At 49.2% G+C, this 19514-nt stretch overlaps 1 protein-coding gene across 3 annotated transcripts in view; it reads left to right on the top strand.

The window, feature by feature from the left end:
* Positions 1-16463, top strand: part of UPP1 (uridine phosphorylase 1) — a 24981-nt gene extending 8518 nt beyond the window's left edge. For 2 of the 3 annotated variants that reach the window (XM_012646982.1, XM_012646983.1), the window contains exons 2-8: positions 3710-3774; positions 8511-8628; positions 10307-10465; positions 11754-11868; positions 14903-15112; positions 15352-15498; positions 16265-16463. In XM_012646982.1, the coding sequence (XP_012502436.1) occupies positions 3731-3774; positions 8511-8628; positions 10307-10465; positions 11754-11868; positions 14903-15112; positions 15352-15498; positions 16265-16416 (945 nt within the window). In that variant the 5' untranslated portion in view covers positions 3710-3730 and the 3' untranslated portion in view covers positions 16417-16463. The remainder of the gene's footprint in view (positions 1-3709; positions 3775-8510; positions 8629-10306; positions 10466-11753; positions 11869-14902; positions 15113-15351; positions 15499-16264) is intronic. The other variant, XM_012646984.1, reaches the window with a different exon arrangement.
* Positions 16464-19514: the final 3051 nt, after the last annotated feature.

Genomic DNA, 19514 nt, shown 5'->3' with positions numbered 1-19514 from the left:
CTGGGATAATGGTGAGGCTGGAAGTACATTCTGTAAAATCAAATGTCTCATTGGGAAATAAATTATATATATTATCTGTTGGAGGAAAAATGTCCCGGATACACAATAAGTGTAATTTGGTAAAACAATGTAAAAGCAATTGTTAGAAATATTCCCTGAAATTCTATGAATAACCTGTGCTAGATTAAAGCCAGATGCAAAGTTAAACGGAACAAAAGGCAGTGCCTGAAAATGCTCATCACATGTCCCCAGCTTGCAGAGCCAGATCCTTTCCAGCTTTGTCCCGGGGCAGGGTGGCGGGGTGGGCTGGGGACACTCCCAAAGGTGTTTCTTCCAGAGGCTGAAAAGGGGTAATGAGAAGGCCTTTTGTCTGGGCTTTAAGTGGTGACCCAGAATTTCGTATTCTGCAGTTGCCACTGGGTCCCAGAACCCCTTCTCTCTGCTTGTTTTCTAAACTAAAATGTGGTGGGGCAAACTCTGAAGGCTGGAAAACAAGGATGCAGCTTTATTCACTATTTTTTTTTTTTTACTTGAAAGCTGCTTTTGAAATGCAAAGGTAGTACCCTGTCACTCAATTGTTACTACCATTCTTAATCAGCACTAGGGCCTCCTTCCACCACTCACCCAGTGGCCTGGGGAACTGGAGGGTAGGGGGAGACCTACCAGGTGAGTTGGCTCCTGGCTCCCACCCTGTGAGGCTCCACCTGGTCTAAGGGGAGACTGGGTTTTCTTCTCTTACCTCCTCCTGTCTTTGACCTGCCAGTGGGTGGGTGGGTAGCGTCACTATATAATTTATCCTCCATGTCCACATCCTTTGGATAGTGAAATGTGTCTCTGAGAATTATGCCAGGAATCCCCAGGTAAACCCTGATGCCTCAGGTAAACCCGCTTGAGACCTAAGTTATTCATTTAGCTGGGATCTTTCCAACTGGAGCACTGCCAAAGTCTCCAGCTTTCCCCAAATATGGGTGGTTAAATAGAGCCCTACTGAGTGCAAGGTTGGGGTGGGGAGCTGAGATAAGTTAGTCTTTGGGAAGCTCACACCCAGGAGGGGAGAACCTGAGGTGCTAACATTACAGGGGGAAACTGGGGAGTGAGGCCCTTCGGATCCTACTCAGGAAGCAGCCAGCAGAGGGACCCAGCAAGGGAACTGGTTTCTGTGCTTTGCTGGCCTTGGTTCCTCTGGTTCAGAAGAAGGAAGAGCAAGCAAGCCTAGAAATACCCTTACTGTGCAAGGCCAGGAGAGGGGATCTTTCTCCGGCTTGGTTTGTTTTTCTGAAAAACAGGGGTTGGATTCTCCTTGGGGAGCCTTCCAGGGAATACTCAGCATCCTCTGGCTCACCTCTAAGTCCCCCCACCCCAGCTCCCTGTCCCTGGGGGCTGCTCCTCCCACCAGCTCCCCCCACCAAAGACAAAAATAGCAGCTGCAGGGTTTAGATGTGTGCGGGTGCTGCGGAGGGCACTCGCAGAGGAGCTACTTTTACGGGGAATGTGCCTGCCCGACAGAAACTGGACCTGGGACCAGGACTCTGTCTGCCCCCACACCCTATTCTTCCCTCAGTGGAGAAGTGGGAGCTCCACAGGGAGGGCGGTGGGCTGGCCGGTGTATGCAGTGCCCCTCCCCCCACAGGTGACCGTGACATGGCTGGGAGAGGTGGGACCCCAGAGAGAGGAGCCAGGGCTATGAGACTGAGGGGCGCTGTCGATGGTGCCCTTGGTGTTGTGTTTCCTGGTTCCGAGGGAACCAGACTAATGCGGAGCTGGGCGTCTGTAAATCTGTTTAGTAGATGCTGTAGGAGGCCTGAAGTCATGTCCAGATATCTATGCCCAGGATCCTTCCCGAAGGCCCTGTGGGAACCACTGCCCGTGCTACCCCGCTACCCCACCCTCCTCCCGCCCCTCCACACGCATGTGGGGACAGCTGGCTCGGCAGTGCCTCCGCCTGTTCATAACGGGCTGTCCCCGCAGTGTGTGGACTTGGCCCCTGGTGACACAAGGTGAGAGGTGGTACTTCTTTTGACCTCATTCTCTTCCTTAGCTCTGCTTAGCTGAAGTGTTTTACAAAGGCTAAGGGAAAACAAATGGCAGATGGAGACAAAGCAGCAATAGCGGGAAAAGTTTTCCTGCATTCCCAACCCTGGCCTTCAATATTTACTGAAAATGGCCAGTATATTTTGGTAATAACACTTATAAATTCCGTTCTCCAAAAAGGGACCTTTCAGGTCTTAGCGGGTTGACAAGTGTCAATGGAAAAAAGACCAAACTCTGTAAAATAATTTTAAAGAGATTTACTCTGAGCCAAATTTGAGGACCATGACCCGGAGCCAGGCCCAAGAGGTCTTGAGCAGTGGACTTGCAGAGGTTGGGTTACAGTTTGGTTTTATACATTTCAGGGAGATAGAGGTTACAGGTAAAGTCATAAATCAATACGTGGTAGGCATACATTGGTTTGGCCCGAAAAGGTGGGCCATCTTGAAGCCGGGTGGGGCTTACTGATTATAGGTGTGTTTAAAGATTCTTTGGCTTGTAATTGGTTAAAGACATGAAGCTTTGTCTAAAGGCTTGTAATGTTTCAACATAGGAGCTGTTTATCAGAGATGAGCTGCTGGACATAGATTTGTTGTGTAAATTGAGGACCTGCAGGTTTGTCTTGCATACCCTTAGGCCTGTTAATGGGTTATAAATGATGTCTCCAAGGAGGGAGGGGGGCATGATAAGGCATGTGTGACCTTCCTCCTGGCAGGCAATTTAGTTTTAGGATATTCCTTTGGCCATGAGGGGGTCCATTTAGTCAGCTGGTGGGGGGTGAGCCTTAAAATTTTATTTTAGTTCACACGAGTGACTGGTGAGACGCAAGGGTAAGAACTGCCCTGTGGGAGTAACAGGCCTGGCCTTGGGAAAGTGGCTCCACTTGGCAGACTTCTGATGTCTTTGTGAGCCTCGGATCATTCTGGAAGCCCAGTGCTTGACTTTCCTCATCTCTGCAATGGGTCCTGTCCACCCTACAAGCCTGAGCAGGGAGTTGGCGGCCCGGCAGACACAGGGCGCTCAGCATTCTTTGCTTTATTAACCAAGTTGAAAATGTGAGCCTCGCCCCCCTCCGCAGTGTTCTGGCAAAACCCTGCCCTTCTCCGCGCAGAGAAGTGGGCTCAGGCTTCGCTGATGACTGAGATGTAATACAGTAACTGCGGTTATGTACGTGCAGCTTCTGCCCTCGCCCGGCTCTGCAGTGGAGGCAGGGCCGGGGGCTTATTCACGTCAGCCTCAGGCCCCTCTCCCTCTGTGGTGGTCCCTCTGGACCAGGTGCCCTTACCCCACATTGGACCTGATCCCTCCCGCTCCCCCAGCTGTCCTTGAAAGTTGGAAAAGGGAGGTTAAGATTCTAGAAGGAGAGGTGTGGGAGTCCATGAAGTCCTGTTGCTGGGCTGGGAAACCCGGAAGCGGGGTCAGGTTCTCTATAGAAGTGTGAGGTGCCCGTCCATCTGGGCTTTTGCCACATTTTTGCCATCTCCTCTTTGAAATTAGCAACCCTCTAAACATACACACATGCACATACCAACACACACCCACGCATGCTTCGCACACTTACATCATTAATGTGTAAAGCATTCCACTTCATGGCACTGACTTTGCACGTGTCAGTGGGGCGGCAGGCGGCCTTGCTTCCTGCCGGTGGATTCGCTCCATTCTGTGTGGTGTTTTCCTTTAGGGTCCTGCCTCCGTGGAGAGAATGGCGGCTGCACGAGCTGGAGCAGAGGAACTTGGAAATCACAAGTAAGGCTCCGTCCCGTGCCTCGTTGGCCGGGGTTGGTTGGGTTGAGTTTGTTGGGCATACTTCATGCCACACATTTTTCTAAGAACTAGACCTATGCGTACACATTTGATTCTTGTGACAGAAACTGAGGCTAAGAGGGATCAGCAACTCAGCAGGCTCAGAAGTCAGATGGTCTAAGACCTGCAGGCTGGAGAAGGCAGGGCTGGGCACGCATCAAGTGCCAGGCAACTCGCTGAGGACTTCCTCCTCTCTCCTCTCTTTCCCTCTGTTCAGTAACTATTTTATCCTCCCTCATTTTATTGTCAACTATTTGCTCATCATATTCTACCTGCTAAGAGGCAGTCAGCTGCAGAGGTTAAGAGCTTATGGGTGCAACTTCTTATTAAAGATGTGATCTTGAACCTTTAAAATGGGATTGGCTGGGCACAGTGGCTCATGCCTGTAATCCTAGCACTCTGGGAGGCTGAGGCGGGAGAATAGCTTGAGCTCAGGTGTTCGAGACCAGCCTGAGCAAGAGCGAGACCCCATCTCTACTAAAAATAGAAAAATTAGCTGGACGTGGTGGTTTGTGCCTGTTGTCCCAGCTGCTCAGGAGGCTGAGGCAGGATGATTGCTTGAGCCCAGCAGTTTGAGGTTGCAGCGAGCTATGATGACGCCTCTAGCCAGGGCAACAAAGCAAGACTCTATACCTCCCACCCCAAAAAAGGGATTAATGATAGTCCCTAGTTTATACTATGGTTGCATTAAGTAAATTCATATGTGCTGGCTAGTAATAATTTTATTTCTGTCTACCCCAAAGTTGAATCCTTCCATGAGTGGAACCATATCTCACTAGTCTTCGTGTTCCCTGCATGCAGCACAGGGGCTTGGCTGGTGTTAGATTCAGCTGATGTTTCCTGGGGCCCTCCCTCTTTGTTGGCCCAGCATCTCCCCCTCTCTTTCTCTTCTCCTCCCCAAGAGTACCTGTCCTAAGCCGTGTGGGCTGGTTTATATAACAATTGGCAGGGTTTTCTCTTCGCTGCTGATAAAGTCCAGGAAACAGAAGCCAGTTTTCATTCATTTTCATCTCACGCATTTCTTTTACACAGTAGGTGCTCGGTGAATATTTGTGAAATGAATAAAGTGACAGAATAAAGCAAGATAATGTCACTTGAAATTGTGTATAGACTAGAGAAATACTTTTTGAAATGGTATGTCTCCAACTTGTTGTTTTAAAAATTCTTTAAAAAATAAGTTGGAGGACGTTCCAGTTCACATTTACATATTTTAAAGTTATTGCTGATCTTCATGGTTACGCCTATTTCCTTCTCCTTTTCCTGGAATTGAGAAGAAAATAAATTTTTTTCTATTTTGAAATATGTGACATAGTTCTCTTCATCACATCCTGTTTTGTTATTTTGAAGCATGCCAGTTCTTTTATTTTGTACTCTGTGACCCAGAACGTCCTGCATGAGAATAGAAACCTTAATCACATTAAATGTAATTATCATTAAAAGAGCTTAAAATGTTGCAGAGTGTGTTATGATTGTCAGAATTTCAGATTGGCCTAGAGATCAAAAAGGCTTCCTGGGAAAGTGTGGTATTATAAAATATATATTTGGTGTTCGGCCTGTTTCCTGGTATGCAACTCCTTAGAATCTCTAAAGTGATATCTTCTTCTATGCTAATGACTGACCGGTGGCTGACAGCTTCTGGGTAGCTTCAGGATGGGGGCGAGTCACCCAAAAGACAAGGCAGGATTAGAGGGTTGGGACTTTCAATCCCACTCCTGACTTCCTTGGAGCAGCGAGAGTCTGACGATTAAGTTAATAACCAATGGTCAATTATTTAATCAACCATGCCTATGTAAAAACCCAAGAGTGCAGGGTTTGGAGAGCTTCGGATAGCTGAACACGGGAGGTTTCTGGAGAATGATGGGCCTGTGGAGGGCATGGAAGCTCCACGCCTCTTCCCTCTGCCTTGCCCAGTACATCTCTTCATCCGTAGCCTTTATAATACCCTTTACAGTAAGTGTGTTTCCCTCAGCTCTGAGCCGCTTGACCAAACTAATCAAAGAGTGGCTTGTGAGAACCCCAACTTGAAGCTGGTCAGTCGGAAGTTCCTGAGGCCTGGACTCGCAACTGGTGTCTGAATGGGGCAGTCTGGTGGGACTGAGCCCTCAACCTCTGGGCTCCAACGCTGTCTCCAGGTAGATGGTGTCAGAATTGTGTTGGGGACATCCAGCTGTGTCTGCTGTAGAGTAGACTGCATGCTTGGTGGTGGGGAGAATCCCCCCACCAACATTCGGTCACAGAGGTCTTCTGTGTTGATTGTTGTTGAGTGAGCAAATGGGAAAAGCACTTTGAGCTTTTTTTTTCACACTCAGAAAGTCTAGAGACGGTCCCAACCACACATACTTCTGGATTTGAACCCTTGAAAAATGGCCTCCCTGAGTAAGATTAACCCTGAGTCTGGAGAGCCACAGGACCCGGGCAGATGGGTGTGGCTCTGTACCGCAGCTGGCTGCCTGCCCTTCTGGTGCAAGATTACAGACCTTTGGGTGTAGTCAGCACAGTGTCTGCTCCTACTTGGAATGCCACCAATGATCATTGCTGACAGTTGATCAGCCCATGGTCTCTGAGATCTCCCTGTTAAAGTCAATGGGAAATAACCTGCTCTCTCGCTTCTGTCAGTATGCTTAAGCAAAGAATAAAGGGGGAAAGGGGAAGGAGGGTACACTTCACACAGCTGCAAGCGTCAGCAAGATAAAGTAACAGCTAGCCCAGAGGGCCGGAACGCCCTGGAGCACTGAAACGCCCAGGGGTGCCTCATGTACCCAGACAACAGGGAGTAGAATATACTCTGACTTAAAACAAAATGTATTTAAATGTATTTTCGACTAAGATTAATAACGATTAATGCTGATCTAGGCTTCTGTAACCCTGCTTGCACAGATAGATGACTTTACAGGATGTGGTTTTTGCCTTTAAAAGAGCCCGTCTCCCCTGGCTTGGGGCTGCTCTCTGTGTTGCTGCCTCTCAGTGGTGCGGAGGGTAGTCACTGGCCAGCTAATAAAGACTCGCAACTTGGCTCAATTCGGTCTCTCTATGGTCACTTCTCACACTCCATACCGTAACACTCCTAACACTTAGCCACGAAAGTCAACTAGCCCCACACTCCCTTTATAAAACGATCTCTCTCTCTTTAATCTTTTTGTACTTATCTTTCCTATACAAGCCTTTTAGAAATGTTCAGGACACCACTCGAGGGGAATGGACAAGAGGGGAAATTTGAGAAACATGAAAGAAAGAAGCATTTGGATATAGGCAGAGGGAGAAGCTGGAGTCCTCAGTGTCTGGAGCCTGGGTGTCTGCTTTTGATGCCAAATGCCAGGTAGAAATAGGAAACAGATAAAATAAATGTTAAAATATATCAAACAGGGACGGGCCATCTTGATCTTGTTTTGCACATCTGCTGTGTGTTCTGGGAGATTCAGAGATAAATAAGACATGGTCATGGCCTCCAGGAGTTTTTGCTAACGGAGACAATTGTGGTTATTACATTAATCATGTAAGTCAGTGTTGTAAGGTATAACGAGCATCGTCTGGAGAGAGAAGGAGAACGGATGAGATCTGTGGGGGTGGGGAGTGCGGGGAGCAGCCCCTTATATAACGGTATTTGCACATCACAGGCAGCTGAGTCCCTGCTCTCTTGCATCATGTTTTACTTTCTCATGAGTTAGGTTAAGGAGGGGACATGATCAGTGGGTTCTGGTTGGAAAGTCAGATGGAAGAAAAAGAAGGCCTAATTGCTCTGAGATCAGGGATCTACATCTGCCTCAGTTTCCTGTGGGCGAGCATGCCAGTCCCTGAGAATCAGAAAGCATATACTATTGAAGGAACTGTGTTTGAGGTTCTTTCTAGGGGACTTTGGCAGGCTGAAATGGAATCATCTAGATCTGGGGCATCTGTTTTGTAAATAAGGTTTTATTGGAATGCTACTACACTCATTTGTGATTTCTTTCACACAGTTATGGCAGACTTTAGAAGTAGCAGAAACTATACAGTCTGCAGAGCCAAACATACTCACTATCTACCTTTTATGATAAAAAGCTTGCTGACCTCTGTTTTAGGATAGCAGTGAGCTGTCCAACAGAAATGCAGTACGAGCCACGCATATATTTTCTAGTCGCTACTCTGAGAAAAAGCAAAATGAACAGATGTCTTATTTTGTCTCTCTTACCGGACATCACACTGGAGAAGTGGTAGCTCATGCAACAAGGCAAGAAAAAGAAACTGAAGGTGTGCAGATTGGAAAGGTTACCTCTGCATGGCAGACTGAGAGGCGATGTTTTTTCCTTCAAATTTCTGTCCTTATTTCCTAAGGTGAACATAGTAGTTTTAAAATAGGTCAGGTTTACATGTTGAATGAACCCGACTGTGGAAGCAACCGGCTATCCTCGTGGTATGGGTAGATTTAACATTTGCTTTGTACTTTTGTGGGCTCTTCTGAGTTCTTCCCAATTCCCCTCCAAACAGAAGCCCTGGGAGCAAAGAGGGGTAAGAGGAAAGAGCACGGGGAGAACAGAGGGGAGGGGAGTAGGGAACGCAGAGTGTGGGGTTGTCTTATCCCGGGGGTCTGGCCTTGCCCTTCCCCCACGCCATGGCTCACATGCCCCTGGCGGAACACTTCTGTGATACTGTCGGCCACTGGGCACTGGTGTTCTATAAACCTTCCCGTTCTTGTTTTTTAACAGTGACTGCCTTGTCCGACTTTCAAATCCAAATGTAGCAGCAATGAAAGAAGATATCCTCTATCATTTCAATCTCAGCACTGGCACACATGATTTCCCAGCTATGTTTGGAGATGTGAAGGTAAAAGACACGCTTTTAATTCTCAGAACTTCTCTTAAGCTCAGCCTCCTCCTAAATGATACAGGTAGTCTTACTCATAGGTGCTTGAAGGGGGACAGCTGACAGGTTTATCAAAGTTATTACATGTTTATCAAAGTTTTGCAAATTGTTACTTTGTAAGTATTGAGCTAGTACATACAAGAAAACTATTCTAAGTATTGCCATACTGTTCCCTAATTCATCTCTTACAAATTTGGTACAGTCATGCATCGCTTGAGGATACATTCTGAGAAATATATCCTGAGGCCATTTCATCCTTGTGTAAACATCAGAGTGTACTTTGCAAATCTAGGTGGTATAACATATTGCTCCCAGGCTGCAAGCCTGCACAGCACGTTATCGTGAGAATACTGGAGGCAGTTGTAACGCAGTGGTAAGAATTGTATCTAAACATAGAAAAGTACAGTAAAAATACAGTATTATAATCTAATAGGAGCATATCATATACGTGGTTCATTGTTTGACCCAAACATTGTTCTGTGGCACATGACTGTATCTATTTCCTAATGCTTCATTGAGAGAAGTGGGACATATAAACATTCGCAGGGAACAAAGGACACTAAATAAGCATAATTGTATTGCATCTGTTTGTGATTCAAGATGCATATTGATATTCTGTTTAGTTAATTGTCTTTAATGGTTTTTTTTTTTTTTTTGCTACAAGCAGCTTCCAGTCCATTTGCCCTACAAAGTCTTAAATCCTTCAGTTTTGATTTGTGTTAACAAAGGACTTTCAAATGTCTAATCCCCGTGGACAAAGTTGAACTAACATGGAATGGAAAATCAGAATATAATAGGACCCTAGAATCCATTGCTGCCACATGGGATCATAATTCAGGGACAGCCCTATGTCCCACCAGCTATTGTGTTCTTTGGTAGTGTTGGTTTCAAATCGTGCACAACTTTCCATGTGTTCTTCATTTATTAAATATCCGTCCATCCCGTTAAAGTTAATCCATAGGGATTGTTATTCCAGACTATGGAATTATGTTTTCACGTTTAGAAAATAATAATTTATTTTTTTATCTTCGAACTCTTTAAAACTTATTTACTTTCTTTTGTTTTTTTTTTTTTTGACAAAACAAAAAGTTTTCTTCAATGATGCTCCAAAAATTAAAGATTTTACTTCTCTGAGAGAGACTCATCCACAATAGATACAACTTCCTGAGTGCCCACTAGGCCCCTGGCTCTTTCCAGGCATTGGCCATTTGGCACTCAAATGACCAGGTGAGTGAGAGGTTGCCCCAGCGTGGGGCCCTGGTCGCACAGTGAAGAGCCACACCGTCTTGTTTCAAACCCAGGCTCTCTCCAGTACCCTGCGCTGCCTTCCACAGGACGCAGGGAGGCCGAGTATGCATGGGACCTGGAATGACCTCAGAAGAGAGCAAGAGTCTAGATTTCTGAGTCTGTGGAGCTGACTGCCTTGCACTTCAGGGCTGCAAAGCACCCGCCCCTACTGAACACTCACCAGGGAGGCTCATTAAACCAGATTGCTGGGCCTCTTTGAGACAGTAGGTCTGGATGAGGCCAATGAACTTGTATTTCTAGCAAGTTGCCGGGTGATGCTGATGTTGCTGGTCATTTTGAGGACCCCTGCTATAAACAGTGCACTGAAGGAGTCTCTGTTCTCTGGCTGCAGTTTGTGTGTGTAGGTGGAAGCCCATCCCGGATGAAAACCTTCATCAAGTACATTGGCACAGAGCTGGGCCTTGACTGCCCCGGCGTAGACTATCCCAACATCTGTGCAGGGACTGACCGCTACGCCATGTATAAAGCAGGACCGGTGCTGTCTATCAGTGTGAGTACCTGCCCAGCACTTGGGCTGTCTCCCAGCTCTTCAAGCCCCTGTGCCCCACCCCTCTGCACACACAGACAGCTGCTCCCCCAACACCTGTTTACTGTAAATGGCTGGGAGCAAGGTGAGCCCAGGCAGCTGGGGTGCAGAGATGAATGGGACCCAGGGTCCTGCCTCGAGGCTCAGGCTCCAGGGGCAACTAAGTACACAGATGCAAATGCAGCTGTCTACACAGTGTGAAGGTGGCGGGTGAGAGTGCCCAGGGCATACAGGAGACACAGGAGGGCGGGTCCTTCCTGGACCGGGGCAGTAAGGAGAGCCACAGACAAGTACCAGGCCTCAAATTTCCTCTGCCACCTCACAGTGAGTGAGTTATTTCATAACAAATTTTGACTTAGCAATGGAAGTGAACACAGAAATGTCCAGTATTCTACCAAAGAATCTTCTCATTTTCCGGTTTTGATTTCCTTTGCCAGCGCAATATAAACGGAGAGCTACAAAGTTAGGAAAGGCCATCCCCCTGGTGAGACGTGTGTCCTCACCTCTCAGTCAGCCAAGACCTCTAGTAATATCAACCACCCAGGACACATCAGGGAGCTGAGAAGACGTTCAGTTACTGATAGTCTGTGGAAGCACTTCCTGTGTGTAAGACACCATGACAAATTCTGAAAGGGACGCCTCCACCATAGGACCCTGCCACAGGCAAAGCACCTGCAAAGTGCTGAGGGCATCCCAGAGAGGGGTGTCGTGGAAGACGTGACACCGGGAGGGCCTTTGAAGGGGAGGGCGGGAGGAGGGGTGTGCAGAGACCCTGAGAAGAGGAATAGGCACAGGCAGAAGTATAGGGCTGGCAAGGTGTCCTGTGTGCAGTGGGCTAAAGGCCAGCCATTTACTTAGTCTGGATGAAGCAGGGAGTGTAGGAAGAAAAGTGAAAAGAGATGCAACTCTACCCAGTGTGTGGGCGGAGGAGGGTGGGGTTGGCAGTTATGCAGGGCTGAAAGTGCCAGAAGGAGCTGTTTGTTACCCAGCAATAGCCGGCTGTTGCCTCCCTGCTGGGCCTCGGGTTCCTCAGCTGCTACCTATTTGACAAGTTGTATGCATCAGATGGGGTCTTGTCTATGACAGCTTTGGGCACGCTTTTAAGCTTCCCAAGTGTTAAGAGTTTTTAAATTTATGTTTTAAATTTCATCTTCCATTGCCACCACGATGGGCATATTAGATTGAAGCATACCTGTCAGAATACTGACAAAGGCACAACTTTGGCTTAACGTTGGCGTTCTCCCTGTTCCAGCATGGTATGGGCATTCCTTCCATCTCCATCATGTTACACGAGCTCATCAAGCTGCTGTACCATGCTAGGTGCTCCAACGTCACTGTCATCCGCATTGGCACTTCCGGGGGCATAGGTAAGGTCTGCGGAGGGCCTCTTGTCCTGTGAGTGCGTGACGGCCTGCAGCCTCCTGAGGCAGCTCCAACATGGTATGGGACCGGGACGAAGGGTTCCTTCCCTGGCTTTGTTCAAGGAAAGCTTTTTCACAGGAGGGTAGAAAGAAGCTCGTTTGGTTATTTTTGTCAGACTGTCCTCCCGGCTTGCAGCCTAGAGCCGGGTAGCAGAAAGCCCCGTGCCACGCATGTGCGCAAACGCATCCCTTTGGGGCTGTGCACTCTGTGCCTTCTGTTTGCTTGACTCTCTCTTTTGATTCTTCCTAATCGCGCTTCTCCTCTGTTCTCTTCTTCCCTTTGCTCGCTTCTCCTCCTCCCTGTTCCTGCAAGGATTTGGAGCACCTTGTGAGAAAACCTGCGGGGAAAATGACAGGCGGGAAGAGAGAGGCGGAATACAAAACTAAGATAAGTGTGTTAAAGTAGCTCAAAGTTTTCTAATCCTCAGCGAGTGCTTTAAAACACAAAGATGGCAAAAAAAAAAAAAAAAATAGGATTCGATGAGAAAACAAAATGCTAAAAAATAGTTGAATTGTAAGCAAAAGTCTATTAGGCCACTTTGTTTTAAATAAATTGCCCTGCTCTCTGAGGTCCCAACTCTGTGCTAGCTTTTTGCTCATAACTGGCTTCCGGCAACTCTTACTCCCACCCAGATGCTTGGAGCTAATGGACAAAGCCTGCGTTTGCCCCAGAGCAACTTCAGCCTTGATGCTATTGGCCAGGCCCGTGTGTATTTGTTTCTGGCTGTCTAGCCCTGTCCTGTCCTGGATTTATGGTAATTCTAGAATTTAGATGTTCTGACTTTGAAAGGGGATTTGCTCTAGACTATAAATCTTCTGAATACATTGTCTTATTTTTTATTTTTGTGATATAAAGAGATTGATGTGTAATATCTGTGTTTGCATGGTCATAAATCCAAGTTTAAAGAAGTTGTTCTCGGGAAAACATACCAATGGCCGTGAGCTGACTCCGTCCTGCAGACTCGGTCTCCATTGCCACCAAGCAGATACTTACAGCTGTGCATGTCATGCCCCGTTCTGCCAGAAACTCTAGAAAATTGTTTTTGAGTTCCTCCAATGGAGGGATTTTTTTTTTTTTTTTAGACAGAGTCTTCTTCTGTTGCCCTGGGTAGAGTTCTGTAGTATCAGCCTAGCTCACAGCAACCTCAAACTCCTGGGCTCAAGTAGATCCTGTTGCCTCAGCCTCCCGAGTAGCTGGGACTACAGGCACGTGCCACCATGCCCTGCTAATTTTTTCTGTTTTTAGTAGAGATGGGGTCTCACTCTTGCTCAGGCTGGTCTTGAACTCCTGACCTCAAGCCATCTTCCCACCCTGGCCTCCCAGAGTGCTAGGATTACAGGCTTGAACCTCCGCATTGGCCTGGTGGGCTTTTTAAAATCAACGATCCGAGAGAATTCTGGAGGGAGTAGTGTAGATTTTGAGTCTCCTTAAGTTGCCCCATAAAGATGGAGAGAGTGGCTAGAGAGCAAAACCCAATACCCTGGACCCCACCGATAGAAAAATGTGACACTGCATCCCCACAAATCCCAGAATATGAACGGGTGGGGACAAGCACCTGCAAGATGTGGCTATGTCAGCAGAATTTCAAGAGAATTTCAGGAGAGCCAAGTAGGAAGGTGCAGGGGACGCGGTGAGACTAGGAGCCAGCGCTAGAGGGGTCTGCACGTCCCAGTGTGAGGGTGACGCTGGAAGCCCAAGCACCGTGGACGCTCAGGCCCTGTGAGCTCACCAAGGCCGTGGCCAGGCTTCCCTGCAGCCCCAGCCTCAGTGCTGGGAGGAGCCACTTCGAGGCTCTGCGTTTCCCAGAACAGGGCTGGGAGCAGCAAGGGAGAGAGGAGGTTCAGATAAACACGGGTGTGAAGCAACGCAGCCAGAAGGTCTTGGCAGTCGGCCATGTTTTTTTGATATTTTGCAAAAATAACCGACTTGAGAGCTCTAGGAAAGATCATCTGACTTCTTGTTCCTTCTTGTAGATTTATTAAAGATAATTTTGCATTAAAACAGGTATCAGGAAAGTATTATGGGTATCTTTGTTTCGGCTGCTAAACGAAAATACCACAGGCTAGGTGGCTTATAAATAACAGGAATTTGTTTCTCACGGTCTGGAGGCTGAAAGTCCAAGATCCAGTCCCAGCAGATTTGGTGGCTGGCAAAGGCCAGCTTCCTGGCTGTGTCCTCACGTGGCAGAAGGGACGAAGGTCTCTCTGAGGCCCCTTCCTAAGGGCACTAAATCCCATTCATAAGGGCTCCACTCTCCTGGCCTGATCACCTCCCTGAGCCCCCAGCTCCTCATACCACCACCTTGGGGGCTAGGAGTTCAGCATATGGATTTTGGGAGGACACAAACATTTAGAACAATAGTCTGATTCTATGTAAATTATAAGACAAAAGAATAAGGAGCGGAATAATGTCTCTACAAGCATGAGCATACCTCAGGAAGACATGACCAGAAAACGGAGAAGCTGGAGCTAAATAGTGCATCGATCCCAGACGAAACCCAGGCTGGGCAGGAGCTGGCAATCGCTGCTCTGGGTTCGGGGTATGTGAGAGTTCACCGTACTGCTCTAGTCTGCTTTTTACTTGTTTACTTTTCAAGCATTTGCTGGAAATTTTAAATAATAAAAAGGTAGGAAACAGGGAGCAATTGAGCACATCGTGGTGACCCGTATGGCAGTTGGCGGTGAAAAGAGCAGCGGCTGGGAGACACAAACACGGGACGGAGGATGGGGAGGCTCCTGGCAACTTCTGTTTCCTTCTCTTTCCTTTTCCCTTCCAGAGTGTCCACAGTGATCACGTGTTGATTACTTCTGTAGCCTGAAAAACGCTTTTAGTGGGAAAATGGATCGCTGTGTTTCTCTGGAACGATACCGGCTGCTTCAGTGTTTTGCCGAGTTAGTGGATCGTTTTCTTTTCCCCACGTGCTTTGCTGTGTGCTCGTGGTCAGCCCTGCATAGTTTCCACATCTGCTTCCTTCTTCAGGTCTGGAGCCGGGCTCCGTGGTCTTAACCCGGCAGGCGCTGGATGCCTGCTTCAGGCCAGAGTTTGAGCAGATTGTCCTGGGGAAGCGGGTCGTGCGGAGCACAGACCTGGACGAGCAGCTGGTGCTGGAGCTGATGCAGTGCTCTGTGGAGCTCAGCGAGTTTCCCACAGTTGTGGGGAACACCATGTGCACCTTGGACTTCTACGAAGGTGAGCGCGTGCGTGCCCCGAGGCCCCGTCCCTCCAGGCTGCCTCCCCGCCGTGGGCTGCGGTTGGCACGTGCCGCCTGCTGTCTCTGTGACAGCTCTTCTGCAGTGGTGGTGACAGCCTGTTTGAGGGGACAGAGGCAGGACCTGGATGGGTCCCCCGTGTCCCAGTGGGTAGCATGGTGCCGGTGCACAGTAGCTTACTATGTGCTTGTGGTTCTTATGTCTCCATGTGTCCTTCAGGACAAGCCCGACTGGACGGTGCCCTCTGCTCCTACACGGAGAAGGACAAGCAGGCGTATCTGCAGGCGGCCTACGCTGCCGGCATCCGGAACATCGAGATGGAGTCCTTGGCGTTTGCGGCCATGTGCAGGGCCTGTGGCCTCCGAGGTAGGTGGCACTGATTGGCCTCGGCACCCCTCTCCCCTCCCTCTCTGCTCTGCTGGCTCAGTCTGGAGCCCCTCACCAGAGCCCCTCCTCCCAGGGCACCCTAATACCGGTTTCTGGCTCCTGCCTTCCCTGCCCCCACGTCAGTTTCTGACAGACATGGCATCCCGCACTCCTGTGCTCGATGTCCTTTGATTGTCACACAACAAAATGCACGATTCTCAGTGTCCGTGCAGTGACTCCCCATGCTGCTAAGTGGGGTAAGGAAGATCATTAAAAAGACCGCCCCAGCTAGATCAGGGTCGCTGCCCGGGGGGATTGCCACCAGCCCTGTAAGGAACTCGGCTTTCACAGCTCTTTGGCTTTCTGAATCGTGGTGAGTCCACCCCCAAGCTGCTAGCCCCCCTTCAAGGCCACCTCTACCTTCCCGGGTTCCCTACGTCTGGGTCACCTGAGCCAAAATGTGCCTTTCCAGGCAGTGCAAAGTGGCCGTGAGCTGGTCCTGGAATTGGCTCGGGAATTTCTTTTGGAAGAGAAGGCAAGAAGTAAAGGAGAGAGAGACGGGGCAGGGCGGTGCCAGAGAGGGAGGAACCTTCTGAGCACTGGGACCCGGCGCCTGCCCCTCTTAGCGCCCTGTCTACCGACCCTCCGCCCGGGTTCCTGAGGGATGGCGGAGCTGTTGCCCAGGCGCACACTGGTCCTTCATGCCATCTCTGGGAGCTGTGAGGGGTCTGGTGCTTTGCCTCGATGTGGTCTTTGCTCTGTGCAGCCGCCGTGGTGTGTGTCGCCTACTTGGACCGCTTGGAGGGGGACCAGATCAGCAGTCCTCACGACGTGCTGGCCGAGTACGAGCAGAGGCCGCAGAGGCTGGTGGCCCACTTCATCAAGAAGAGGCTCAGCAAGGCCCAGGTGCCATCCTGAGCTTCCCAGGACAAGCTGTTGTGATTACTTGCCAATAAAATTATCGTCCCAAATCCCCTTTTGTGTGACTTTGAATACACTTTACGTACGAATCTTGAAAATTAGGTCGCAGTTAAGAGGCAGAGAATCCTGGATTAACCACACGGGAGACTTTCTCCTTTTTTTAAACTTCATTAGCACATTTTCAACTACATTAGCTTAATTTGGGGGTTTCTTCAAGAACATTCTGCTAAATATTTGAACTATTTCTAGGGAAAATTTTCAGACCTTTAAATTCTAATGGTGGTCAGGATTTCATGTCACTAAACGAGAAACCTGATAATAGTGCCAGAAAACCTAATGCATTTTTAAAAATTCTGTATACCACTCGTAATGAGAGACAACTGAAAACTAAAGAAGCAGATAGTGGGTGTTGGAGAAATAAATGCGTACTGCATGTGCATGTATGCACGGTTTCCAATTGTATTCAGGAAGATCCAGGAACCTTCTGCACCAGCTCAGTCGCACCACAGTACTTCTCCCGTGCATCCTCCACGCCGCCAGTGCCAGACGGACCTTAGTCTCAGTACTTGGACCAGGACAATATACCTGTGTGCAAGACAGGTTGTCCTGTTGTGCCTGCCCTGGCTTGTGGGCCTTGCAGCCACTCCTGGCCTCCCACTGACACACCCAGACTCCCAGTTCCTTGGCTTGCTTTGGGGTTAGTCTTTGTGAAGGAGATGGGGCAGAAGGGGGAGAATTCATGGTGTCCCCTCCTCTCTCGTGGGTGAGTCTGGCAGCAGCCACTTGTCGGACAGGCCTGGGTCCCCCAGCCTAGGGGCAGTTGGGTCTTGGGGTGTTGCTGGCTCCCTGGTCCCCCCATGTTCCCAATTGACTTCTCTTCTCACATCGATGGGCCCCGTGTCTGGTATTCTGTTTCCATACCTGAGGTGGGCTGTTTCTTGGTGGGCATGGAGGCACACTCCCATGCTCGGGAGCTCTGCTTGGCAGTTTGCGTGTGACTTTGAGGGGTGCAGGGGTGTGTGTGGGGACCTTGGTGTGGATGCATGTGTGTAGTCTGCACTCTTTGAAAGCCCCTTTCCTGTGTTTCTGAGATTCACCCTAAATCGGTGGTTATTCACCACTTACTGAGCCCACGTGCCCTTCTAGGTGCTGAGAGCAAAAGAGACCCTCCCCTCGATCAAAAATTTCCTTCCTTCCCACCTTCTGAAGCTCTAGGGGCCATAATATGGACCTGCTCAGAGTGGACAGCGAATTACCTTTTGTTCCTCCCTCGGCGTTTCTTGGCCCCTGATTTGTGGCTGTCCAGGAGAAACTGCAGCCCCCAAGGACGCTGGCAGAGTCTTGGGAGGTGGCTGTCCAGGTTTCCATGAACCTCAGGAAGTGTGCTAAAGGCCAGTGATCCTCGGCCTCACCGCAGCGTGAGCTGCAGAGCTGGGCTCACGTCCCTCAGTCCCAGGCTACTGTCATGTGCTTCTGTTTGTCTCCAAATTCCTGAGTGTTCCCAGACTTCAACTGGATGTCACTATGCGCTGTTGGGTGCATGACCCAGAGTAGGTCAGTCTCCCCACGGTCAGTCACCACACTGAACTAGCCTGTGGTGTGTCCTGGGCTGGAGGCCAGCATGCTTGTGAGCGATGCTTGTGTGACCAGCCAGCCAGCCGACATTTATCGCCAGGCCCCAGGCTGGGCAAGGATGCAGGCAGGGAGCATCGCCCCAGCCTTGTAGGGGCTCACAGTCTAGTCCTTTACACACCTCAACCCATGCAAGTGTGGCTGGATGGGGTCCCCCTGCCACCTCCTTGAGGACATCTTTGGTAAAGCAAAGAAAAAAAATGCAGAAACAGTCGACATGTTAACTGGATTTAAGGCTAAAGAGGAGGCTGCTATTAGCAAGAGAAGACTAGTTCCTCCCTTAGGTGTTTGTCTCTGCAGTGCCTGCAAGTCTCTCCTGCTGGGGGGATCCATCCCAGCACGTGTTGACTGAGCGCCCTCCCCTGGGGCGAGGCAGAAGGTAAAACCGACTTCCAGTAACTGAGACTCTCACTTACAGATGTTAGTGTCCAAGCTGCAGGCGTTGGCACTGCACCGCCCTCTGCTGGCTGCTCCTGGTAGGGCACGTCACTGACCCGTGTAGGTCTCTGCTGATGTGTCCACAGGGTAACAGCTCTGGCTTACAGGTGTGCCTGACGGTGCCTGACGCGCAGGAAATGCTGGCTGAACAGCATGCCTTGTTCTGATTGGATAGACAGAATGACTACACTTCTATGACAACTGAACTTGTTGGTTTAGTTTGGCTACTGCGATGCCTCTGCAGCTGACATTTTAAACATTCTCAAACAAATGTCATCTGAATTCCTCAAGACATTCCCAAGGGTGGAGCTGCTCCCTCATCCTACAATAGCCCCTCTTTGATTTTCCGGCCTATCCACCGGTGTTGGCTTGGTCCCCTGGCGCTCTCTTCTCCCGCGCCACCTGGGCGCCAGCCCCCTCCTCTAGCCTCCTCCACTCCCAGCGGTGACAATAGACTCCTCCCAGCAGGAATGAAATGACACCAACACGGTTCACTTTCGGTGTTTTAAGCAAGGGAACATGATTGGGTTGTTCTGATGGAAGTAATTATCCCAGATTTTGGAGCTTGTTGGTGAGCTCGCGCCGCGTTTTCTTCCAGTGCGACCCTTAAGTGCTGTGCTCAGAATGAAAGCCGGACTTTAACAATTGCCCAAAGCTTTGTAAATTGGAAAATAAGGACGTCACTAGTGAGCTATTTGGGAGTTCGCCACGGGAAGCCGTTGCACTCTCTCCTAGGTAGCCTGTGCTCTGACGCAGCGCTGCTGGGAGGCCCCACCTCTTCTGCCTTCTTCTGCCTCTTCCTCTAAGCCAGTCTCACGCCTGTAATAATGCTACCCTGCCCAGAGACGAGGAGAACAGTGGTTTGTCTTTATCAATGACAATAGGGACAATGAAATATTTTAGAAGATTAGAGCTGTGTCTTTCATACCTGTATCATTAATCCCGGCAGTAACCCATGTCTAAGGCCAGGTGTTTATTGCCTGTGATCTGGTGATTCCACTCCTGCTCCCAAGCCTGCATGGAGA

The sequence above is a fragment of the Propithecus coquereli genome, unplaced genomic scaffold, assembly GCF_000956105.1.
Source record: "Propithecus coquereli isolate 6110/MARCELLA unplaced genomic scaffold, Pcoq_1.0 Scaffold252, whole genome shotgun sequence".
Classification (NCBI taxonomy): domain Eukaryota; kingdom Metazoa; phylum Chordata; class Mammalia; order Primates; family Indriidae; genus Propithecus; species Propithecus coquereli.
Note: the sequence above shows the minus strand (reverse complement) of the source record. Positions and strands in the feature narration are given on the sequence as shown.